The sequence below is a fragment of the Sceloporus occidentalis genome, unplaced genomic scaffold (assembly GCF_023333645.1).
Source record: "Sceloporus occidentalis isolate IW3139 unplaced genomic scaffold, rSceOcc1.0.p SCAF_4, whole genome shotgun sequence".
NCBI classification, from domain to species: Eukaryota; Metazoa; Chordata; class Lepidosauria; order Squamata; family Phrynosomatidae; genus Sceloporus; species Sceloporus occidentalis.
Genome location: NW_028316984.1, coordinates 24,331,951 through 24,358,796, shown reverse-complemented (window position 1 = coordinate 24,358,796; position 26,846 = coordinate 24,331,951). Strand labels below are relative to the sequence as shown.

At 41.3% G+C, this 26,846-nt stretch overlaps 1 protein-coding gene across 2 annotated transcripts in view; it reads right to left on the bottom strand.

The window, feature by feature from the left end:
• Positions 1–3,580: 3,580 nt before the first annotated feature.
• RFTN2 (raftlin family member 2) overlaps positions 3,581–26,846 on the bottom strand; it is a 45,439-nt gene continuing 22,173 nt past the window's right edge. Inside the window, exons 8-9 of one of the 2 annotated variants that reach the window (XM_089523239.1) lie at positions 10,487–10,565; positions 3,581–6,027 (exon numbers count right to left, since the gene is read on the bottom strand). In XM_089523239.1, the coding sequence (XP_089379365.1) occupies positions 5,761–6,027; positions 10,487–10,565 (346 nt within the window). In that variant the 3' untranslated portion in view covers positions 3,581–5,760. The remainder of the gene's footprint in view (positions 6,028–10,486; positions 10,566–26,846) is intronic. The other variant, XM_089523240.1, reaches the window with a different exon arrangement.

Below are 26,846 nucleotides of genomic sequence, written 5' to 3'. Positions count from 1 at the left end.
CATGTTTAGACTTGGGTCCCATTTTCATGATATCTCATTATGTATGTACAAATATTCCAAAATCTAATAATAATAATAATAATAATAATAATAATAATAATCCCATATTCAAAATCATTCTGTTCCAAGCATTTTGGATAAAGGAGACTCAACCTGTAATTCCTTTTTCCAAACTATAACCATAATGGCAAGAAGCTATTTTTTTTGTCTTTGAACAATAACCATAACTAGTTGATCTTAAAAGCAATTTCTCAAGTGCCACCAAGTTAAAAATAGCTTTGTGCATAACATGCCATCAACATATAGGTTATGTCTTTATGTGGCACATCACAGCAATGACATAATGAAGGAGTCTTCTAGGTAAACAATACAAACAATTCATAGAAGATACCTGATTGCTATATGAGTTGCAAGGGGAGTAGCTCTTTTCCAGACGTAGGACTGGAAACCACTGCCTGAGTCCCACTCTCTTCAGTCAAATATATACTTCTGTCACCCTGAATGATCTCATAATGAACTTTTACATGAGGTCCCTCACATGAAGGGGGTCACTCAGGAGCCCTAGAGGAGCTGTGTATCACACTGCCCCCCTGCTTCATGGAGTAGGGCAAAACTATTCCAGTTTGACCTTTCTGTTTACATATATCTGCAATTCATATTACAGCTTTTTCATTTAAGCTTTCAGTAAATTTCTATTTCCATTCTTTCCTTGAATACATTAAAGTAACTCTGGGGGGAAAGGGGGGGAGGATAAAATAAAAACTGCATAACTGTAGGGCATCTTCTGGGGGACTTTAATTATATTTCAGGGTTGTATAATTTCTTTCCCAGGTCCACATGGGTTACCCTCAGATCACCTTCCCCTACGAAATTCTATCTGACATTGGCCAGTGCTATTTCTGCATGGACATACAATATTTATTTAAGGTTGGTCATCTGTATCCACAAATTCTTTATCATTGGATTCAACCATCCACAGCTTGAAAATGTTTAAAATACATAAATTCTCAAAGAGAAAGCTTGATTTTGCCTATATTAGGCACACCATTTTACCATGCCATTGTGTTTAATGAGACTTGAGCATCAACGGATTTTGTTATCCACGGAGGATCCTGAAACCCAACCCCAGTAGATGCCAAGGGTCCACTGTATTAGTTACATTTCCATAAATGCGCTTAATGTAGTGGTCTGGGCATTGGACTACAACTGTGGAAACCAGAGTTTGAATCCCTGCACAGCCATGTATGTGTATGTACTGTTTTGTGCCAGTCAGTATTCTGCACTGTGTGGAGAAACTCTGTGCATTCTGGAGAGTGAGGTGGTCCTGATGGAACTCGAGGCGGAGAAAGTCTCTCTGCTTGGAGAGGTGGAGCAGGGATGGAAACCACAGCTGTCTGGGCCACCAGGGAGTGATCAGCATGGCATCCGAGCAGTCCCTCATCATCTTGGAGACCACTCTGGTGATCAGAGGAAACAGGGGAAGGTGTAGAGCATCTCTCCTGACCAAGAGAAGCCGAATGTGTCTCTGAGGCCGTTTTTGTTGTGCGCTTGGGAGCACAACTGGGGACAGTGGCTGTTGAGAGTGGTCGCAAAGAGGTCGATCTGGGGAGTTCCTACCGATTGAAGAGGTCGTGGACCATCTCGGGGTGGAGTCTCCACTCATGACAGATGGTGGAAGACCTGCTGAGCTGGTCAGCCAAGTCATTCTCCTCTCCTGGCAAGTGGATTGCTTGGAGCAGAATCCCTCTCGGGATGCACCATTCCCGGATCTGGAGTGTGATGTCTAGCAGGGTCTGTGATTTGGTGCCACTTTGCTTGTTGAGGTAGTACATGACTGTGGTGTTATCTGTCAACAGCAGCACTACTTTGCCAGAGAGGCTCATCTCGAATGCTCTCAAGGCCTTTTCCACCACCAACATTTCGAGGGCGTTGATGTGGAGAGACTGTTCATCCGGGGACCACTTGTCCTTGATGAGGAGTCCTGGCATGTGGGCGCCCCATCTTTCCATCAAAGCGTCCATGGTCAGGGTGACCTGAGGCTGAGGAGGAGAAAAAGGTATGCCGGCACAGATGTTCCAGGAGTCGAGCCACCAACGGAGGGAGCAAGCGACAGGTCTCGGGACAGTGAGCCACTTGGGGGGAAGGTCCGTCACTGAGTTGAAGGTAGACAGGAACCATGATTGGAGGGGCCTAAACCGAACGTCGTGGAAGCCATGTGTCCCAGCACTACCTGGACATCCCTGGCCCTCACTCGCCTGTGGGCGAGGCAAATCCTGACCGAGGAACAGAGAGCGTGGAAACAGTCCTGAGGGAGATAAGTGACACAGTCTTCAGAGTCGAAGACGGTGCCGATGAACTCGATTTGTTTGGCTGGAGTGAGATGAGATTTCTCCAAGTTCACTATGAGCCTGAGGGATGAGAGGAGTGACAAGGTGAAGCCAACATCTCTTTGCAACTCGTCCATGGAAGGGGCTGCGAGGAGCCAGTCATCCAGGTACGGGAAGACTCTGGAGCCTTGCTGGTGTAGGTAGGCCATGATTGGAGCCATGCACTTGGTGAAGACTCTTGGAGCTGTGGAGAGGCCGAAGGGGAGGACGCTGTAGTGGTACATGTTGAGACCGATGGCAAACAATAGGAACCTCTGGTGACTCTCTCGAATCCCCACGTGGAAGTAGGCGTCCTTCAGGTCGACCGTCACGAACCACAGACCCTGGTGCAACAAGGGCAGAATAGAGGCAAGGGTTACCATGCGGAATCGACGATAGACCAAGTAGGAGTTGAGGGACCTCAGGTCTAAAATTGGTCTAATGCCCCCATTGGCCTTGGGAACTGTAAAGTATCTGGAAAAGAAACATCTAGGGGTTTCAGAGGAGTCAACAGGTGAGATTGCACCCTCAGTCAAAAGAGTGCATACTTCGTCGAAAAGAGTGCGTACTTCATCCTTTGCACCCTGCGAGGTTTTGTGCATATGCTCAAAGCTGCATATAGCGTGCCTGCATATAATGTGGGTGCACTGTACAAGGAAATATGTACTTGTGTGACAATATGAAGTAGCAAAAAAGAAAAAGTGGGCAGTGGCATTGATAGTATAGTTTCCACTATGCAGTACTGAGTGAGGTGTCAATAAAAGACACTGTCATTATGAGAACACTTTAATTCTGTTCATCAGTTGATCATCTGCTCTTAAAGAAGAAACAGAATCTGTGTTATGGGATCAAAAAGTGTAGTATATTTCATTAAATTGGTATATGCTTACAAAAATTAGTCAAAGACAAATAGGACATACTAGTGTAGCAAATAAGTTGAAGGATTTCGTATGAAGGAGTAGACCCTGTTTGAGTAATAGATAGTTTTTGAATGAAATGGGATTACTGAATTCAGAATATGTTTCGTATGCTACTGAAATGATCCAGTGTAACTAGCGAGAACCACTTTGCTAATCAGGGGAGGACACTTAAATGAAAGTGTTCTTAAGAATGACAAGAGCAAGACAAGTGGGATCAGTTTTTCTTTATTTAGCTCAGGCCTAAATACAGCATTAAAAAACAACAACAAAAAACCCAGAATTTAAAGAGCCTTTTTAGGTCCAACAATACATTAAATGCTACTAAACTTACAGTAAATAAACTAGTGGTTTTCAAACAAATCTTAGTTACTATTACTAGTGCAACCTTACAGGAAAGTTATTTGACCTTTCCCATATGTGCAAAATAGACAAGTTTAACAGATGCTATTTAGTTGTATGCTTTCAAGTTGTTTCTGACTTATGACAAGCTTAAGTCAAGCCCATGACAGGGCTTTATCAACAAGATATTTTCAGAGTAGGTTTACTACTACTCTGTAAGTGTGAAAGAGTCTGACTTGCCCAGAGACAACCAGTAGCTTCCATGGCTGGGTAGGAATTCAAATCCTGATATCCTGGGTTTGAATTCTCCTGGATTTGAATTCCCACTACACCATGTTTGCTTTTAGCAGGTCCTTAGACCCTTCACCTGAAAGGTGAAAAGCATCTGGGTGGAACTCAAATGAGATTTGATTTGTCCCACATTCAATTCGTGAGAATTTTATTTGAAGTCAAAGTAGTCCACCAAGACAACATGATCTGTGCAATACATTCTAACTATGAAAAACCTAAGGCCTTTTATTTGGATACAGCATACTAGAATCTGTTCTAACCTATATTAAAAAAACTACATCTTAAATAGTATTCAAACAGTGTGATGAAGATTTATTATATATATACACACACACACGTTTGAACTGTTGCTGAGCTGATAACTGTAAAGTATTGCAAACCTTTACTTTTTGATGTTAGTAACAGTACTGGAACGTGTATGTCAACTTCTGCCTTCTCACTTTAATCCTCTCCCCCCCCCCTTTACTGTAAGTTAACAGAACACTTTAATCTATTGGGCTTGACTAATACAGGTTTAGGATGCAATATAGTTTTGCCATTCTCTTAGCTTCCTTCATTTAGTGACGTGAACTAAGATGTACTCTTACTTAGGAATAGTTCTCCTTGAACACAGTGCTCCTCAGAAATATATGTAAATATTTCTTCCTACTTAAGCATTTGTAATCAGAATAGAAGATATTCTGTTTTAAGCTGATGAGAAGTGGTGTATTTCAATAGTAGCAGTTATGCAGGTCTTGATGTTACTTTATTCTCAAAGTAAACAAAGGTGCTGTTGATACCAAACAGAGGACAGAGCTACTAAAGACATTTTGTGGAAGCTAGAGTCTGGGGTTCCAATCGTTCTCAATGATCAGGTACAGTAGGGGCTAGAGGTTTTTTAAATGTGTAGGACCCGGGGTAGGGACCATTGAACTAAACAGTGGTAAGATGAAGAGACCAATAGCCTGACATAGACCTGGCATATCGCATGCTAATATGCAGGGTTGGTTTTATTAAAAATTCAAATGGGAGGGAGGGCTGGGAATGAACTGGAACACTCATTGAGAGGAGATGTAGCTTTTTCTGTGGTACTGAGGTACTCTCTACAGGTACCATTTGCACTGAGAAGATATCACATTGGTTAAATTTCTCACATGGTTGCTCTGATCCCAATAATTATCCCACCCCTAATCAGCTGGTGTATTTCACATTTTACTGTGCAATAGATTCAAGTTTATAGTTGTCATCTTGATTAACCTGAAGTATAAGACAAGTTCACATGACTCATGAAAAGTGAATGAAGGTGTCAGGCTAAAATGTGGTCATGATCTTTAGACACAGAGAGTGTATTGCCTAACAGTCTCATAGCGCCACTCCAATGACTTTTAAGTATGAATTTTATATTATTGAGTGCTGGACTCAAACACAGTGTGAGGTTAAACCAGAAACTTGAAAAGGACACAAGATCTTTAGGTACAGCTTTATTTTTAAATTTTATGAAATCTAAAATAGCCTGTTTTTACAAAAAAAATTACTGTATTTTATTTCAACACTCTGGAGAAAGTGTTATGTTTTTCAGGAGAGTGGAAGCCAGTACCCATCTGCAGTTATTTCTTGTCCATTTGTCAAAGATGCTTGCTGAAATCATTATCAGTGGCTTATAGTACTGTTCTAGGAGCAATAAAGTAGACTAATTCAAACTGAACCCTTCATTACACACTACACAAATGGAGTCTTCTATGGGCACAAATTTAGAGCGAAATAGAAGTACAAGGTTTTCATAAACTGCCAATGTATATAAAAATGTAAATTCTATTTTTACATGTCACTGAAATATATACAAGTCCCTCTAATCAAGTTTCTGATCACATACAAGTGACCTGAGTGACTCCATCTTCTTGGTCAAACTGTCCATCATCCAGTTCCCTTAACATGCCATCACTTCTGCTGAATCCATGGAAGCTTCCATATTGGGCAGATTCATCCTTAGCCCAGCATTGTGTAGGTGATGACAGAAGAAACTCATCTGTGGGGTGTGTGTTTTGTGCAGGTGTGGAAGTAGTAGTGTCTAATCCAACACTTCTGCTTGAAACTTTGCCTTTTTCTCCTCTGACTTGCCTGGTGTTTTTCTTCTGAAATAAAAATGGTACTTTGAATTAGAAAGTTGTTAAACTGCAGAAAATTTATTTGCAAGGACAAGGATCTGATGAAACATGAGCTGAATTTTAGAACCATGGACACCAGTTGAAGATCTGCAGAATTTACAGTCTGATCCTATACATTTCCTTTGCAATGATAAGAACATAATTACTTATTGTGTGCATCTAAATTCAGATCCAATTCTGGCATGCACTTGTTCCTCCCTGTCTTCATAATTATGTGTGGCCAGCACCAAATAGAGCCAAGTTCCCAGGAGACTGAAAAGCCTTTCAATGTTGAGTAAGTGAGCTGGAGGGAATTCTGCCAAGAAGTAACTTTGTACAGCACTCTTACATTGTAGTAGAGATCGACAACTGATTCAACAAGCACTGAACCTTGCACTCCAGCACAAGTGTACACCATCTCTTGTGCTAAAGGATCTTTAATGACGTCTTATACTGTACAAGAATAGCCAGTCAAATGACCTCCAGATGCTTTGGACTACAACTCCCATCAGACTCAGCCAGCATGGCAATGGTCAGTGAGGGAGTGATGAGATTTGTAGCTCAAAGGATCCAGAGGGCACCAGACTGCATATCCCTGTGAGGTTGGGCTTGAAAGCCTATTTTTGAGCTAGAGTGACCTAAAAATACTACATGTTCAGAATAATTCCATTCTTGGAGGGCATTCTTAGCCAGGAACAGAAAGCTGTAACTGATTTGGATATATGTGCATATAGATTCTTATCTGGATTATTAAGGCAAATTATTATTAGCACAATTAATAAGTCATTTATAACAGTCAATTAAGGAAATCCTTGTCTGAAAAACAATGACTTATTTCAATGAACAGCAAAATTTATAAAGGGATCTAGTTTGACATGGATGGAACAACCTTTTTATGGTGATGAGATTACATGTTGCTGTGAGGCAAAAGGCTTTGCTGGTGGCAGCAGTGCTGCTGCAGGGTCTTCTTTGTCAAACACATTTGCTGAGGAGACACATTAACAATGCTAAACAGCTACTGGACAACGTGTGTGTGTGTGTTTGTGTGACACTGGTTGATAATCTCTCAGAGACAATGGTAGTGGCACCATAGCTAACACTTGTTAGTACCATGCAGAGAGGGGCATGGTAAACATCCTTTGAAAGATCTTTTACCACAAAAAACCTATGATGAGACAATACAAAATGAGCTACTGGGGTACAGCAGAGAATAACTACAAGTAGTACTGTGGCTAAACTCAAACCATGGGGGTGTGCAACTGTTGATGAGATCAGAGGCTGTGCAATACATATTATAGGAATGTGGAATGTGAGAAGCATGAATAAAGGGAGGGTAGATGTAGTAAAACAAGAAATGGAATGTATAAACATTAGGGTAAGTGGGACATTTTAAATCGGACAATTACACTGTGTTTTACTCTGGAAATGAAAATTCTAAGAAGAAATGAGGTGGCATTTATAGTGAGGAAATGTAGCAAAAGCAGCCAAGGGATATAATGTAAAGTCAGACCACATAATATCAGTAAGCCTTCAGGAAAAGCCTGAAGTTAGAAGACGAAGAAATAGAAATAGAAGTAGAAAGAGAGGGGGAGAGAGAAAGAGATGTAATCTGAATTCACATAGCTGGTCCTGTGCCTTTCTAGAATAGCTGGGCAAGATTTTGGGTGGTAGATGCAGGGCACATCAGATGGGTGGATGGGCAGGTTTGTGTGAATTCATAGATGAACACTGGAATAACTACAGTTTCAGGTATGCAACCTGTCCTTCTTCTTCATGGCATCCTTGTTGAGTAAGGTAGCAGCTTTGTTGAGAACACTAGAAGGGGAAGTTTGTCCTGCCAGTTTTATGGCAGTTTAAAAGCCACGATAAAGTTCTACCTTGCAGGCTGAGAGTTTGACTTGTCCAAGGACACCCAATGGGTTTTTGTGTCTGAGTGGGGAGTTGAACCTTGTTCGCCCATAGTCCAACATCCAAACCACTACACCATGCTGGCTCTTTGTGCTACATAATACCAGTGTTTTTTCCACTGTATTTTTTATTTGGCAGAAAGAAAGCTGTGGGCCCAAAAACTGGCTATTACATCAGAGTTTTCCAGAGCAATGAATGCAACACTTGATTTGCATAGTCTCTAGCTATATAAGCCTAGCTACTGACATTCAGTTAGTATACGTAATGGGTGCCCAGTTCTAAAACTGTTAAATACTGTATGCTTGAGTTGCAAGCACAAGGAAACAAATGAACAAGCATGACTGGAAAAAACAGAGTCACAACTTCTCAGTTTTGCAGTGAATCGATTTCTGGTGCACCTGCTAAGGAACAACCCTGGTGCGACATTATGGAATCCACGAGGTTTCCAGCTACATTATTAAATACTAAAGTTTGGATTGTCCATGCCATTGTATTTCCCATTTTTATGTATGGTTGAAGAGCTGGACAGTGAAGAAAGCTGACAAGAAGAAAATAATTTGAAATATGGTCCAGGAGAAGAGTTCTGAAAATACCAGTGACCACAAAAAAGACTGATGGATGAGTCTTACGAGAAGATCAGGTCTTAACTCTCCCTGGAAGCAAAGATGACTAAACTGAGGTGGTCATATTTTGACCATATCAGGGGAAGAAAGGACTCAATAGAAAAGACTATAATGCTTGGTAAAGTAGAGGGCAATAGGAAAAATGGAAGACTGTATTCCAGATGGATAGACTCACTCAGAGAAGCCACAACCATGAATCTGCAAGAGTTGAGCAGGGCAGTTGAGGACAGGGTAACTTGGAGGCCTCACTCATAGTGTTGCCATGGGTTGAAGTTGACTTGAAGGTAGTTAACATCAAGCAACAATTTATTGGATGTATACTCTGCCTTTCTCTCAAATAGTGGCCCCAAAGGTAGCTAACAAAGATAAAACCAAATTGATTCACTTAAACCATAAAACTATTTAACACATAATTAAAACCGATCAATAACATGAGGAAAAACACTCCTTCCACAGCAATCCAGTTTAAATTAAAAAGATGTGCAAGAATAAAAAACTCTTTTGTCATCTCCCTCGGCAGTGAGTTCCACAGCCTAAGGCAGTGAGCAAGAAAGCTATGTTCAGTTGTCCTTTTTAGTTGCAACTCATCAATAGAGCCAAACTGAAGGATAACCTCTCCAGTAATGTGAACTGGCAATACCAGGGAGGTCTCCACTGTGACTTCAAATGGGTAGCAGTTGAATAATCGACGGCCGACAGAGACAGAGAAAGGGAGCGATTGTACAAAAACTCTGTGGAATTTTTCATTTGCCAATGCTTCTGAAAGTATTTTGGCTGTTTAAGCCAAGAAACACCAGTTTAGTATGCTGCCAAATAACAATATAGCAAGGAGAATTTGCAAGTAGCGGTGGTATTTTTAGAGATCCATAACTGTAGCATGTAAAGATGCCCTGGAAAGATCATGTGAATAACGCAGTACTTGACCCGTGGTGATTCTGTGTCTGGAGGGTTACTGCAGGCCACAAAAGCAGTTGTTGCTGCCTTAGCCTCACACCCGGATCAAACAGCTGCACAATGGTAAGGATGGGTTTTGCTCTGATCATAATTACAGGGAATGCACCCAGCTGGCTCCAAGATCATCTGAGGTCAGCAACTGCAAAGGCTATTCTGAGTCTTTCATTTTTAATGTATTTTTTCACTCCATGAGGAAATGGGTAATAGTCTGTCAGATAGCTCATCCTAGCTGTTGCATAACTTCACACAATATGCTCCTTATTGTGGAGGTGGGGGGGGGGGGGAGGGAGGGGAGATTCGGCTGCTCTGCTGATAATGAAAACCTTTCTTTCCCAGCCAGGGCAGGCAGAATTTGTACAGTTGCCTTGGACTGCAGGGGCCTTTTTCCAGTGGTTTTGCAGGACATCCAACTAAAACCTTTGGAAGCCAAATGGTTAGAAACAAACCAAGGAGAATTTCCCCAGCATATTTTAGCCTGTTTGTTAAGTAGCAAGCTCCTCTCAGAAGAAAGCGGGAGAAAAGATACACAAGTCAGACAAGGCTATCTGAATCAAATGCTCTGAGATGGTTCCCGAGCCGTCTCGTACATGCCAAAAAAAAATTATCCTTGTACAAAGCAGATATGCACAAGATTTTTCTGACTTTTCTCTTCCACCGCCACTCACTTTGCCCTCTCACATACCATTTGAGAAGGTCCTCTGACCTTCAGGAGTGGCTTTTGGGGAAGCAGGGTGCTGAAATGGGAGGAAAGGACGACTCAGAAAAGCTCTGCAGACTAACTCACCCATCTCTGGACCCCACCTTCTGGTTTTTGCTTTGAACTCCACTTCTTCAGAAACCTCTGCACAATTACAGTTAGTACCATTAAGAACAAATGATGCAGCAAGTTAATTAATGGACATGTTTCCACATCTGTTTGGTTTTGTGTGTGTCTCCATACTTAAAGAGATCATCATTCTTACCTCAGGTGTCTGAGTAGCTGGATTCCACATGACAGGCCTCTGAAGGAAAACCACTTGTTTAGTGGCCAGATTGCCTTCACTGGAAAAATTAAGAATTGTTTTTTTTTTTTTTTTAGAATGTATCTATTTTTACACATCTATCACAGTTCTACCTTTGTAACTGAAATTGGCAAGGCTGATTCAGGCTAATGTTCTGTGACATGTGTCATATATATTATTCACATACAAGGACTTATGCATTCATTTAATACATTTATATTCTTTTTGTGTGCCTTCAAGCCATTTCCAACTTATGGCAGCCCTAAGGTGACCCTGTCATGGAGTTTTCTTGGCAAATTTCTTTGGAGGAGGTTTGCCATTGCTATTCTCGGAGGCTGAGAAAGTGTGACTTGCTCAAGGTCACCCAGTGGGTTTCATGGCCAAGCTGGGAATTGAATCCTGGTCTCCGGAGTTGTAGTCTAACACTCAAATCACTACACCATGCTGGTTCTCTACTTTTCTTTAATCATGTGGGGCACTATTTGTAGCAGTGGTTCCCAGCCTTGGGTCACCCAAATGTTGGACTGCAGCTCCCAGAGTCCCTGACCTGGCCATACTCACTAGGGCACCTGGAGCTGAAGTCCAACAACATCAGCAACTCAGTATTTAGAACCATTGGTCTATAGGGTTCTTACAGCCTCCCATCTAGGCACTAAAATCATCTGATTTGCAACAGCAAGATAACTGCAGTGTGTGACCTCTGAGGTATTTACTGTCCCCATGGGAATTCCAGTGTATTTCAGGGGATAAGGCTGCCCTAAATCCACAGCAATGTTTGTGAAAGTAGAATGAAGGGCCTTCCACAATACTCAAACAACCAGAGCCAGTAAACAGATGTTGATATGAGGTGAAACATTTGAGTAGCTGATAAATCATCTTTTTCTCCTCCCCAAACATAACCAACATGATTTCGGTGTCCTAAAAATACTATAATCGCTTCCAGTTGCAAACAAATAACCCTTGTTGGGAATCCAAAAATTAGGGAACAAATATAAACCCTGAAGGAAAACAGCTGTTTTTATGGTCTGCACATCATGCCTCTATTTGTTTCACAGATCATGAAGTAAAAGAGGCTTTCTGTGAAGAGCACTTCAAAGTTTTCCAGCACAGTTTTGTGGTTTGCAACCTTCTTTGGGCTGGGTGTTCCCAGGCAACATCCCTGACTTCTTTATAATAAGCACAGTCTTTGGATGTCTGTTCCATGCACGCCTCTTAAAAGATCTTAAATAAGGCTCATTGTTTATATTTTTCTGGATCCTATTACTTTTTACCCAACTCCTACAACTGTATAAATATGCTTAATAATTTTAAGCGTTAATATCACTCTGTACTGCATCAGAAGAAGTGGACTGATATCCATGAGAGAGTTCAAGCTAAAATAAAAATCAGCTAGTCTTAAAGATGCTGCTAGATGCCTTTCCCTTCTTACCCCTTCCCTTTCTCTTTTTTATGGGATCAGCCTCTCTGCTTGATCCTTCCACGTGTGGGATTGATTCTTCCAACTTTGAGCATGAGGAGGGCTGACATCTCATCCTTCACTCCCACCAGCTTCTATGCACCATGTTTCAAGCACAAAACGGCATGGGATTTTTTTTTGTACCAATATATGTGGGGCAAAAATAAACATTTGTAAAGTATAATAGATTTGCTGAAAACTTTTTGTTTTTTGTCTGTAGAAAAGAAACTGTACAGGACAGATGGCTTAAATTGAGGAACATTGTTTAAAACTCTTGAAATAATGTGGTTATAAAATCTTATAGACTACCTCTGTGTGAACTTTGCAACAAAATGTGACTGTGGAGGTACTAAAATGCCCTGTCTGGTAGGCTGAATATAAAGCACGCTCAGATCGTGACCATAGGGGCTACTGTGGTCACCAAAATCACTATGCAGGGTATCTAAACTCTCTCTTTCTAGCTGTAGTCCCCTTTCTACCAATTTCTACAAGTAGGATTGCTTTCTTCATATCTTGTTTTAAAGCCATTTTTAATCTTCCCTTTGATTTTTCCAAACTAGCTTCACTCCACTATTTTCATCCTATTTCCTCCATGAATTTTTGCAGATATAATTTCCTTCTGCCAAAAAGGCTGGGGAAAGCAAAGAGCAGATTCTCTTTGGCCTTCCCACAGTCACAGTTTTTGTTTCCAAGCAGGAAACTACAGACACAACTGCAACAGTCAACCAGCTTTTTCAGTTTCCTTGAATTTCAAGATGCACTTTGGGGTTCAGGTGCAACCTTTTTTTCTTTCTCTTTCTCTCTCCCCCCCCCCCCCCCAGCATTATACCAAATACCTCAAACGCATCTTGAACGTTGGAAAAACTGAAAGAGCAATTTGGTGATTTCATCGGGAGCAGCTCTCACAGCGGGAACTTTTCAAAAACGTTGGAGTGTTGTGCATAGTTTATCCATGTGTCACAGCTACCATTGTTTCTTTACTTGGATGTCACCCAATTCCTAGATTTGCTGAAGACGTTAGCACTATATGTCATTCAATCACTATTCGAAGGACTAGGAATCCCACTTATTTAGGCTATCTGCCAAATTCCCACAAAGCCTGTAGAATGAGTTAGGACACTCATAGTTGCAAAATCTAGGGCAGAGGAAACAATGAACTAAACAGAATAATTCTGTTCAGGACTGTGTCCCTTTATACATTCACTTATATCATATTAAAATATGCCCCTCAAAGCAATGTTTAATGAACACTTTACACATAGGATTGGACTTATGATGAATGTTATGAACTTTTTCAAGTTCTGCTACAACCGTATGTTTATGCTGATTTTTGTTTACACCAATGTTTTTCAACAGCATTATTTGAAGAGAATCTAGGCCACAGTGTTTTTTAAAAAATTCTAAGCCCTTCAATCCTGGTGAAATTCAGGTTGGTGACAACCCAGTGACAGGAAATATTTATGTTAATACTCATTCTGCAGAATTCATCTTACCACTGTATGGATTATGGCATCATTTAACCAAGAGAGAAATGGTGTCAGTGAAATGGATGTATCAAAGGTGGAATCCATACCTTGAAAATAATTTGGATTTATCTAAATCTGATCTTGTTTGAATACAGGATGTTTCTCAGGATTCATAGTGAAAATACTGAGGGCTGTAAAGTGATTTTTTAAAAATCCTGTTTTTTTTGTGCAGGGGGGGAAGGGTTTGGACAAAAATAGGGTGGGGTAGTTGGAGGGTGGAACAGGTTGGTGAGAGATTACCATGGCATCCTTGTCCATCAAGTGTCATTTTTTGCTGTTGATATACAGTCACTTCACCAGCTGTAGCCCCGGGAAAGCCCATGAACGGCAGAAGAAAAAAGGAGGAGAAAGAGTACTGAGTATGTAGTTGTGGCTGGTGGGAATGAAATGAAAAATGGAGTGGCATTTATGGGAAGGGGAGTGAGTGCTGTGAAATTAACAGAACAGAAATGCTGTTTATTCCCCAGTAAGAATTGTGGGGAATGGGAGAGAGCTTGGATGTCAAAAGGGTGGTGGTGGGGAATTACTTGAATGTAAAGACAAACCAGACCCCTGCCGGACCTTGGGGCTCCTTTGTAAAGCAGAACGGGAGGCTTAAGATGGTAATTTTGGATAGTGGGCAGATTTGTGTGATTTGCTGTGGAAAGGTGGCAGCTGGAGCTGAAGCAAACTCTTTTTTGCTCTTTCCTTCTCACTATGCTCTTCCTATCTCTGTCCTCCTTTCTTTCTTAAAAGCTGTACATTTCCAAAAATGGGGCAAAGAGATGTTTAATTCTCCTGAATGAAGAAGTCACTTGATGGGGCATGCAGGTGGGCAGTAAGAATGACAGGAAAACAAGGACAATTATTGGTTGATATGGATATGCATGCTGGGAAGAAAAACAAACAGTGCAGCTGTTTTGCTGTCATATGACCTAAAAAAATCTGGTTTGTTGAACACGTTAAAACACCCTTTTGTACCAAGGTGACTTTAGGATGGGAGAACTGTGTGGCTTCCAAAACCAGTTTGAGTTTGAATTAAAACAGATGAGTGTAGCATTCATGGGCTCAAGGCATGGCAGAATACTGCACACTGAAGTGGAATTATTTTGCAAGTGTGGATTCAGCCAATGAAAAGGCTAGTGGATGCTCATTTTACATTGTATACCTATACATGTTCTGCTGCTGTGGACTTTCTGTTGCAGTGGCTCGCAACCTTTTCTTCCCAGGTGATTTGACTTCATCTTCTAGAAGCTCCAATTTTTGGCCATGTTGGCTGGAGCCTCAGGGGGATGAAGATCAAAACATCCAAAGGCCCAGCAGCTGAGAACTGTGCTTTCTTGCCTTTTCCCCTAGGACTTTAAAATGAGAGAAGGAATTTAAATCTTTTTTTTTGGACCACTCCCCAGCAAGCATTACTATACCATTATTTGTTTATAACAGAAATGACTTGAAGGCAAACAACAACAGCAACAAAATAATAATAATAATAATAATAATAATAATAATAATAATAATAATAATAATAATAATATATTCTGCTCTGAAGAGAAGACACAAAGAACTCCAGCCAAGCTCTTTAAAGCTCAATTGACTGCAATGGGGAGGGGTGGTGGTGATGGTGGAGACTTGGTCTGTAATCCTTATGACCCCAAGACACATCTCAGAAACAGTAGGATGTCCCCAACCTGCCCTTCTGATGGTGGAAAGATGTGACCTTGTATATTTTCCCTGGGTGAGGGAAAACTAAGATCAGGACAATCCATGATTTTCCTGTTATCCTTACATCCCCCTCAAATTGGTAGATATTCATGCCAATCTTGGTGCTGGTACATAGACTTTACCTTCACTGTAATTCATGGAAGACAAATAGTAACAGTATGATTTACAAAACCCCTTTCTCCAAAAGAAAAACACAGTTCTTCAGGCATTTCTCCTAGACAAAGTAATTGCACTGCTGGCTGGGGTATTCTGGAAGCTTTCCAGCTGGAATATTTTCTTTATAGGACTACAGTTCCCAGAACCCACCAAACAACACCATACCTTTTCCAAATTTGGCTCCTTCTAATACAGTGAAAGAAGACCACACTGCTACTCCTAAGCATGTCAGTGTTTCCTGATAAAAATACTCTTTTTAAACCAGGGGTAGAAAAGCTATTTGGAGAGGGACAATTTTTTGAAAAGCACTTCAGGAACTCATTCGCAGTCTTCCAATTATATTTTCATTGTACAGAGACTGTGAATGCACCTCCCATGCCATATATAGCTTGGCTTTTTAAACTATACCATAGCGCTGGGCAAGCAAACAGTTCTCATGGTTGCCAACTGAAACAGCCTAGTACTTTCCTGACTTTACTAGATTTGAGTAGGAAAGTCTGAAGAGGTTATAACAGAGGGGGACTGAGCAGAGAGACATCATGGTGTATATACATTTCTTCCTGAAGCTGGGGGAGGACGGACTGTGCACAAATCCTAGAAATCTCTCAGGGAACAAGCCATCATCCTTCCCTTTGCAACCTACCACATTCAGAATCAGAATAATCAAATAGATTTCACTATAGCTAAGCTTTGATTTTAAAAGGAGAAATAATGTGGTGAGTGCCAGTTAGACCGTAAGCAACTTTAAAGTGTCCCATGCCCAGTCCTATTAAAATGCTGAACACGATAATGTCCAGGGGCTTAATTCACAATTGAATTGAGTGATGGTGGGGTTTCCACTGAATTTCAATGAGGGAGGGAAAGCACATTAAAAGGAGCTGTATTATAGGTTGAGTTTTTCTCACCCTTCCACCATTTGCTCCTTTACCAAAGAATGTATGTGGGTTTAGGTGAAATGACAAGAGAAGATGACACACTGCTGTAGTTAATTAACTTTTTAGCATTGTCTTTGAGTTTGCATGTTTTACTTTGCTGCATGAAGATTGTGTTAAGTTTATTTGTTGAAACGTAGCCATACCAATTTGCTGTTTATAGAACTGTCTGTCTGCCTGTTTTCACAGGGAAGGGGAACAAAGACCACTGCAAAACAGGTTCCTAAGTGCTGCTTTTCCAGCCCTTTTCCATTTGAGAGGAACATACAATTAAAAACATAACCATTACTGTGGCAATGTTAGTATACATGACACACACACACACACACACACACATACTCCATTTGCTTTATAGAGACACTGAAAGTGGCTTACAGACAAAATTAAAGTACAGAGATAATCAATTGCATTAAATAAAAAGTAAATACAAAACCAAAAACAATAAAACAGTAGTTACAGGCAGAAGACAAATAGAGCTTGGAAAAGGGGTTTCATGTGTTTGCGCATGTGTATGTTAGACTACCATTATTATCTCTGTGTTTGATTCTCCCTGAAGAATGTTTTGGATACTTCTGCTGGTCCAAAGAACCGCAGCCAGTTTGTTAACAGGAGCTGGTTACAGGCAACACACAATTCCCTTGTTACAACAGCTCAATTGGCTACCAGTCTGTTCCTGAGTGCAAGTCCAACTGCTGTTTATGGCCTATAAAACACTATATGGCTTTGCTTCTGGTTATCTGAAGGATCATATTCATCCATATGAGCTTGCCTTGTCCTTGAAGTATTTGGGAAAACTCTTTTCTTGTTCCTGCTACTATCATAGCCACATCTGGTGGTAATGTGGGACAGGGCCCTTGTTGTGACTGCTTTCAAACTCTGAAACTCCCCAGGAAAGCAAAGATTGGCTTTGCTTATTGGCACACTACAAATATTTTATTAACCAATGGCACACTATATATATATATATATATATATATATATATCAGCGGTAACATCCCAGCCTCACGCAGATGCTCTTGGCTAGTTTATCACATCTCCCTTCTGGTTCCCAACATGCTCATACTACATTGCATTGCTCTCTCCACCATTCATGTGGTCATCCACCCACTCTTCGTCAAGCAATGTCATTCCTCCTGCCTTTGTCCCTCTTGTTAAAATGAACTTTTCAACTCATCAACAATACCCACAAGTTTTATATTTCTATGGCTATTCATACAGTCTGATTATAAAGCTCCTTCCTGTGCACCAGTTCACTCCATGCATCTGAGGAAGACCAAATCTCTGAAAGCTTGTTACAACTTCTTTCATACAGTTAGTCTCAAAGGTGCTACAAATTTTTTTCCAGTTAAATTTACATCAAGTACATATGTCCTAAATACCTTAAGAGCACCAGATCTTGGAAGGTAAGTAGGGTCAGCCCTCATTAGTACTTAGATGTGAGACCTCCAATGAACACCAGGTGTTCTAGGCTGTATTTCAGAGAAAGGATCCGGTAAAACCATCTCTGAGTATATCTTGCCTAAGAAAACCTTATGAAATTTATGGGGTCACCGTACGTCAACAGGAGACTTGAAAGTGTGTGTGTGCATGCATGCATGTACACACACACACGTGCGCGCGCACACACACACACATATCCTGCTGTGCTCCCTCACATCCCTATAAGCTCCAGTATATACTTTTATGCTGATAAATTTTCAAGTACAGTTCTGGTGATAGACTGCCCGCTTGCCAACTGAGGATCATCACCCTAGATAAGGACAGGGAGGCTCATTACCAGAAAGTTGGCTAACAGATGATGAATTGGCCACAGACACTATGAAATCAATGCCAGGAATAATTACCTGAACTGATGAAATTACAGATCCTGAGGTATATCAAGAAGATAATGTATTTTAACTACCACCATATTTACTAGCTAAATGTTTCAGTTGTAACAAAGCGGTAACATTTTTAGATACCCTACTCAAGGGGTGGAACGTGACTCCTGACTTAACTGTGATAGTGCCCAATAGCTAGTTTGAAATGTGAACATGGTCAAACCAAATGGAAACAATGGCCACAATGCTATTAAATTTAATTTCTATGAGGCCAGGAAAGCACTAGTGAATTCCAGCCCAGTCCTACTTGATTTCACAAGAGAAAACTTCTCCAAAATGTGGAAACTTAAAAAAAAAAAACCCTGAAAGTCTAAAGGGTCCAATATTTCCAGGATGCTTGGAAACTACTCAAACCCACCTAAACAGATTTTCAGATAGACTGCATGAGGGCCAGTATGGTATAGTGGTTTGAGTGTAGGACTAGGACACTGAAGATTGGGATTTGATCCCCTGCTCTGCATGGAAACACACTGGGTGACCTTGGGTGAGTCACACCCTCTCAGCTCCAGAAAACCCCATGATAGCTTCATCTTACAGTTGCCATAAGTTAGAAATGATTTGAAGGCACACAACAGCATAAACTGCATATCACAGGTATGCTAAAGGGAACTTCAAGAAGTCAGAAGCATGGCTGATGAACAGTGTGAGGGAATTATTAGAAATAAAAAAGCTTTCTTCAGAAACTGGAAATCTTGCCCATATGAAGTGAGCTTAGACCACAAATGTTGACAGCGGAAATGCAAGCAGAAAATTAGGAATGCAAAAAAGGATTCTGATAAAAATATTACTAATACCATCAGGACCCAAAACCAATAATTCCTCAAATGTATCTGGAACAGGAATCCAGCCAGAGAAGCAGCTGGACAACTGAAAAACAATGAAATTAAAGGCATTCTAAAGGAGAATCATGAACGGAACAGAAGATGAATGAACAGAATATTCAGGTTGTGGGTGTTTACATCACTTTTAAAATGCATTTTTAATTTTTTTTCTCTTTTGTCCTTTAAATTTGGAAGCCCCAATTGCCCTGGTGCGATACAGGGAAAAATTATGCATGTTTAATGATAAGCACATTTCACTTATTTGAGTGGGGGTTTCTCCAAAAATGTGTGGGAAAGGTTGTAGCACCGATCTAGAACAGCAATAGGCAATGTTTGCCCCTCCATCATACCACTAAAATATGGTGGCAAAATGGAAAAAGAAGACGCAGAAAATGCTTCTTTTAACAGGGAGTTTATTACCAAATGTCGATGAAAGAGCAATGAAATCAGCCTAAATTCCAAATTTGGCTCAGGTAAGTTGGGCACCAGAGGTGGTGTGATAAAGTACCATGTCCGGTTTGTTGGAGGAAGGAACTAGCTCGAAGTATTTTCCCCGTGAGTATGGGGGAAATAGTGTATGCTGAAGCCCAATTGAAAATAATGGGGTGTGTGCTCATGGTGGTGCGTGCTCATGGCGGCATGGGTACGCACCCCATTATCTCTGCTGGGGCTTGCCTTCCGCGGAAGCTCAAAGCTGTGGAAGGAAGCCCGACTATGGGGAGGGCTGACTGTAAAAGCATTTCTTTTGTCATCCTGGAAAAACCCATTTGGCAAAAGGCAAACTTTTACAACCATTTGGAATGAGAATGGTAGTGCTGGGACAGCATGTGGAGAGGCAAGGAGAAAACCACCACTCTCTCAATCCATTTCAGCTTTCTTTTCTCATGCAATAAGGCTCTAAGTAAGCAGAAAAGCTCTTTTGCTCACTTATGGTCCTCTCATCCTGTTTCTCCTTTCATCATGCTGCAAGATTATTGTACCTCCCGTCCATTCCCTATATCTGATACTATTTTGAAATTCCACCTGACTTGCAGGAGCTGGTTTTTGGTCTGTATGTACAACTAACATTAAGGGGGAAGAAGTACAATATATGCCCTGTTGCATGAGGAAAACTAAGCTCACTTTCTGTAAATACAACACTTTCTTTCTATTTGCAGATTATGTTGTATTGTACTGTATTATATTTGTCCAGGTCTTCATACTCCTTTAATTAACTGCTCAAACTACTGTACAAAATGATGCAGAAAAAGTCATACATTTAGCTGTACTATATATAAGAAACAAACATTAAAAGCTATTAATATTCAGCTTGAGTTCTGAGGTTAGAGTTGAAAGTCTAGAGAGAGAGAGAGAGAGAGAGAGAGGAAAGAGCCATGTAGACTGCAAAAATGTTATTCTGTATTCAAACATGTAATTTGCATTTTTAGGAAAAATCACCATGGCAAAGACAGCATGAAACTATCACACAGTTACTAATTACTCTGGAATGTCCTCCATCCTTTCATGGAAGTTGTTACTATATTGGGGTTTTAAAACAGTTACCATTGTTTTATCATAGAAGTACAATGATATATATTTTTAAATGAAACCTTTATTAATTCAGTGATGTGGGAATGTGCTTTTAAACATGAACCACATATCTTCTCTAAACATTGCCAAGCTAGCCATATGGACTACACCCTTTGATTTTGCAAACAGCCAGTTGTGTTGAGGAGCAGCCCACAAAATGAAAACTGACCAATGAACAAAGATTCATTCACTCTACAGAGTTATAGCACTATTATTGCACTAAGTGCAATGGTTCCATCCTACAGGACCCTGGGACTTACAGTGTAGTGTAGGGTACGGCATTTAGAATTGTTAGCCAAAGTGTTCTACTGCTTCACCAAACTACAAATCCCAGGATTCCACAGGATGGAACCATGGTGCTTGGTGGAATAATAGCACTATATTAGTGTAGTGTGAAAATGTTTCAAGTATATCAACAAATGCTGACACCCCATATTTCAGAGAAAGATTTAAACAAGTGTTAGTTTCATAACAAAATCATGAGGGTTTTACAGAGTGCTGGAATTTGGCTAAATTCTCTCTATAATTACTGAATATTGTAGAATACAAAGTACAACCTGTCCTTAATTTTTAATGTGTTCATAAAACTGTATCTTTTATAATGATGTTCTAAAGGACAGTTAGCCCACACTCAAGGGCTGTCTTGTTCATTCAGAACCCAGGAAAGGATAGCAGGGCTTGTTGCTTAGGATCTTACTTGTTGCTTCATCCTCAAATGTTACTTCCTTCTCAGATACTCAGTCAAACAAGATACATACTCAGAGCAACAGCAAGCATCCAGGCAGTCTTTATGCAGGTAGCAAAGAAAGACTATACTCTACTCACCACTCATCTATTCTGACTAGCTGGAGTGCTCAGGAGAAAACATCGATTAACGTTAAGGCAGAGAAGAGTATCCGAGATCTGATGAGCTCTAATGGAGGTGAGTTTCAGATGTGCCTGTTTGCTCCTGCACCTCTGCCTCATCTTTTCCTAAAGGGCTCTCACCCCAAAGTACAAGATTTTTGGTATCCAGTTGAGTCTGCATAAAGTACAGGTTGAGTATCTCTTATTTAAAATTCCAAAATCTGAAATACTCCAAAATCATCCACATAGGTGGCTGAGATAGTGACACTTTTGCCTTCTGATGGTTCAGTGTGTACAAACTTTGTTTCAGGCACAAAATTATTAGAAGTATTATATAAAAAATTACCTTCAGGGTATGTGTATAAGGTGTATATAAAACATATTGTATAAACTACAAGTCGACTTCATGTATAAGTCGGGGGCACGTTTGGGGGGGGGCAAAACTATGGATTTTGATATGACCCCCTGGATAAGTCAAAGACAAAACCTAGGGGCATGTAACAAAGGATGTAAAGATTGAAGCAAAGGAAAACAAAGCCAAAGTAGTTACAAAAGTCCAGTAGACATTTGTGTTCACACTAAAGGTCGGATGGATGAGAGAATGGGTATGTGTATGTGCCAGTGCTTTAAGGACAGATTACACTCTTGCCTTTCACCAGCGGATGGTTCCTTTCTTAAATAAGAGTTAAAAGAACAGTACTGACATTGACCTGTGGATAAGGCAACTCAAGTTTTTTAGGTCAATTTTTGACTAAAATTTCTAGACTTATACAGTGGGGCCCTTGGTATCTGCTGGGTTTTGGTTCCAGGACCCTCCGTGGATACCAAAATTCATGGATGCTCAAGTCCTGTTAAATACAATGGCATATAGTCAAATGGTATCCCTTATATAAAATGGCCTGATTAAGGTTTGCTAATTGAAAGTTTTATATTTGTAAAAGATTTTCAAGCCATGGATGCTTGAATCCGTGGATAACAAATCCGTGGATATGGAGGGTCAACTGTACATGAGTATGTACAGTAAATGAATTTCATGTTTAGACTTGGGTTCTATCTCTAAGATCTCATTATGTATACGCAAATATTCCAAAATGTGAAAATATCCAAAATCCAAAACATTTGTGCTCCCAAGCATTTCTGACAAAGGATACTTAACCTGTACAAGATTTCTAGCCCTGAGGTAAGGAGCATTCTTTAAACTAAGGGACAATCACCTACTCTATATGAGACATAGGTGGGATACAGACGGGCAAAAAGGGGTGTATTCATGACGTCATGAAGGTAGAGCCTTCAGACGGCCCTTACCTGAATGCCGTCATGAACACGCCCCCCGCACGCCCCAAGCGGGAAGAGGCGGCATTAAAAAGGTGCTGCTTTTTTCCGCTTTTTTTTTATTTGCGGCGTACGTGCGCAGCTCCGTATGTAAGCTGCTGCACCGGTACGCCCGAATTGCTACGCCGCAAATATAAGTTGCCTGTTTAAAAGCTCCGTGTCAGCTGCGTCGCATAATGGGTCGGGGTCCGGGACATGCGTGGTTTGCAGTCAAGCTTTAATTGCAGCGTCCGCTGCCATGCAGCTGTGGAAGCTGCGGCACAGCTGCGGCACATTTTAAGACTCGTAACCCTAACCCTAGAGCCACTTGTGCGCATGCGTTGCTAGAATCGCGGGAAGTTGTAAGTTTTGCCGGCGGATGTTTTGGTTGGAGAAAGTGATAAGGGAAAGTTTGGAATTTAAAGTGACCCCCTACACACATTCCTGCGCCATTTTCACCTGGGAACGGGCACAGTTCGGCTGCTCCTGGCACAGCTGTGTGGCGGCTCCCCTTTGCCACCAGGCAGGATGGCACAGCCATCCACCAGCACCCCGAAAAAAGGCAGGGGGACGTCTTGGTCTCATACTGAGACGGCTGACCTCATAGCTATATGGTCCCAGCCAAACATTTTGCAGAAACTGGAGCAGTCCTACCTGAATGCTGACACATATCGAGAAGTGGAAGAAGCCATGAGAGCTGCTGCACCGGTACACCAGAATTGCTATGCCGCTAATTTAAGTTGCCCATTTAAAAGCTCCGTGTCTGCTGCGTCGCATAATGAGTTGGGGTCTTGGAACATGCGCAGTTTGCAGTCAGGCTTTAATTGCAGCGTCCGCTGCCATGCAGGTGTGGAAGCTGCAGCACAGCTGCAGCGCATTTTAAGACTCCTAACCCTAACCCTAACCCTAACCCTAACCCTAGAGCAACATGTACGCATGCGCTGCTTGGGAAGTTTGGACTTTAAAGTGCACCCCTACACACATTCCTGTGCCATTTTCACCTAACAATAAAAAACCCCTAAAACTGTAAATATTTACATATGTACACGGGAGGTGATGGGGGATGGCAGGGGGACAGCGGTGGCAGCGGCGACAGCTGTGGCTGTGCATTGCAGATTCAGCAGGAGCGCGGGGACCAAAGGAGAGGAGGCATCTATGATGCTGGTGACACTGGCAAAGTGCAAGCGGACAAGGATGCCAACACCAGCTGATCACCAGCTGGCAGGAGACCACCATTGTTCTTGGGCAGAGCGGGGGAAAAAGTTTTAAAGGGGCTTGGGCGCTTTAAATGTGCCCATAGGCTTTCTGCCGCCGCTGCTTAGCGCTGCAGCTGCGCATCCGCCAGCCGGCAAAGGAAAAAAAAAGCCGCGGTTTGGGCCGCCCGTGCGGAAGCTGCCCCTTTCTTTGCGGCGTCCTCCGAGGCGGCGGTATAGAAGCTACAGGTCCGAAACGGACCCAGGTGAGGCGTCTTCACTGCCCCCCGTGTGGAAGCCCCGACACCTGAAGCACGTCCCCGGGGCGGGCGGTCTGGAGGCTCCGTATTCAGCAGAATACACCTCCAAGACGTCTTCTCCTGCCCGTCTGTATCCCGCCAAAGTTTCAGGCCTTGTAATAAGGGACTTCTCTGTAATAAGGGGCACTTGGCAACCCTATTTAATGTTGATGGGTAAGGTAGAGAAAGAGATACAAATTTAGGTATAATGTCTATTATTTATATAATGCAATAAAATAGACAGTGAAGAGACTGTGGCCAGGTGAGCTGTGTGGCCGCTGCTCAGTATGCTATCCAACTGCCAGCGGTTAATGAGAAGCTTCTAAGGCCCTCCCTGTTCCTCCTTTTTTGGTTTTGAATCCCTTTGAAGAAGACTTGGACTGCGCAGTCCTTTCAGTAGAGAATGCCTTCACACAGAGGATGACACAAGGCCACCCACAATAATACACATCATGATTCATAGAATTATGAGACAGTGCTTGTTCCTCATTAGCACATAATAAACAATAGCACTTAATGACTGAAATACTACTTCTTGGCTGGCTATAATATAATTGAACTTTCTTCACTCCCTTTTTTGCCTTGTAGTGTCCTACTTCCTCTCTGCAAGCAGTCAAGACAAGGACCAGAATCTTGCTTCCCTTGAAGCGCCTATGATTTAAATTTGCAAATATCCTGGGGGAAAACAATTTGAGATAATGTGGCCTCTCTGGCCTTTCTGCATTGGATCCCAGCAAGTACCAAATTCAACCATGTAGTTCCAGCAGTTAGCCAAAGTGTTTTAGTCAGTGGCTTGAAAAGTTAAGTTTAGGCTGTGCTTAGTTATAGTTTAAAAGTCATAATTTAAAAATGAGCTAGTTACAGCCCCTGGAGTAACCTGGTTTCTCAAAAGTACTTTTGGTTTCTTTTCAAAAATTTGAACACTGCAATCATGAGTTTTTGATCTATACTCTAACCCTGTCCATCTCGCCCTCAACAGTACACAAAGCAGCCACATGAGGCACAACACAAGAAAGCACTAGAACCATGTGATATTCTTTCTCTAGCATTTAGTAAAGCCACATATTCCTGTTACTAGTAAAGTAGCCTTAAAAAGAGACAAGGCTTTTTCAGATGCGGCAAACATGTCGGGAGGTGGCAGTGTGCGCGCCTGTTGATTTATGGATTTCATAAGAGTTTTCTTACGCAATAATTCTCAGAGGTCATTTTTGCCAGTCCTTTCCTCTAAAATATAGCCTACAACATTAGGTATTCGTTGGTGGTTTCCCATCCAATTACTAACCAGAGATGAACTTGCTTAATTTCCAAGATCAGACAGGATCTGGTGCCTTTAGAGCAGTGCTTCCCCAAGGTTTTTGGGCTACCACCCCCTATCCTCTTGGACAACAACCGTAGCCCTCCATCCCATGGCTATTTATTGGTATTAGGTCTAGTGTTTGTGTAGCAGCCAGTCAGCCAGCCAGTGCTGTCCACCTCAGCTGTGCCCAACTCGCCACCCCCTCCCAAGCCTCTCATGTGCAAATATGGCAGCAGTGGCGGCAGAAGCCAAACCTGCTTCTCCTTCTTGCCCACACTATCCATGCAGCAAAAGGAAAGCTGGCTGGATGTCTGGCTCCTAGGTTGCTGCTCCCAGGGTGACTAGCTGTAAAGGGAGCAGCAACTGAGCAGCTGGTTGAACAGAAACCAAAAAACCTCTCACCCACGCTGACCTTATTGAAAAGGCTGGTGTGGGTGAGAGGCGTCTTGGTTGCCTGCCAGCCAAGTCCTGACAAAGCTCACAAAGCTTAAACAGGGTCCTAAATGTGACAGCTTTTTTTTGCCACCGCTTCTCCCCAGCCACTATGTGCTCTTATATTATATCTCTCTCATATATATATATATATATATATATATATATATATATATATATATTAGGGAGATACTAGGGGAGAAAAAGAAGGAGATAATGTGAGGATTGCAATTATTTGGAAACACATCTGAAGGATCTGATGGGGTTGGGCACACCCATACCTAACATCACAACCCATATCATGAGCAAGATACCCAGAACTGAACTAAAATGTACACCTTTCTATTTATGTTTAAACAACAATAAGTCAGGAGAGGACTTGGATAAAGAAGCACTAGAAACTTTCAAGAAGCAAAATAAAATGGTACAGTAAAAATTGTCATAAATTTCCTATGCCTTGTTAATTTAGAATTCTAATACAATACAAGCTTATACCTATTCTTGGAAAAATTGTTTAATTACAAATAATTCACAATTTGTAACAAGGTAATTCTAAACTGCCATTTCAATTGCTCAGAAAGTAGCTTGCTCAAGGAATCAGTAATATACCCAGTTGAGATTAAGACAGATATATGTGTATCTCTGTACACACTAATCTGGGATTAAAATTGTGATACTTAATCTGAAGATCCACTGGCAAAGGAATAACCACTGCTTGTGGATTGTTCCTTCAACCATGTTAAGAATTTCGGGATTCTATTTATAAAAAAATAGAACTCCGAAATAATGTTTTCCTGCTTTTCTGTGATCAAATGTACTCTTTCTTCTTTAAAAATAGTACTAAAGCATATTATTAACATAGTCTGTAACATTGATTCTGGTTTTCCACTTATTAAAAATCT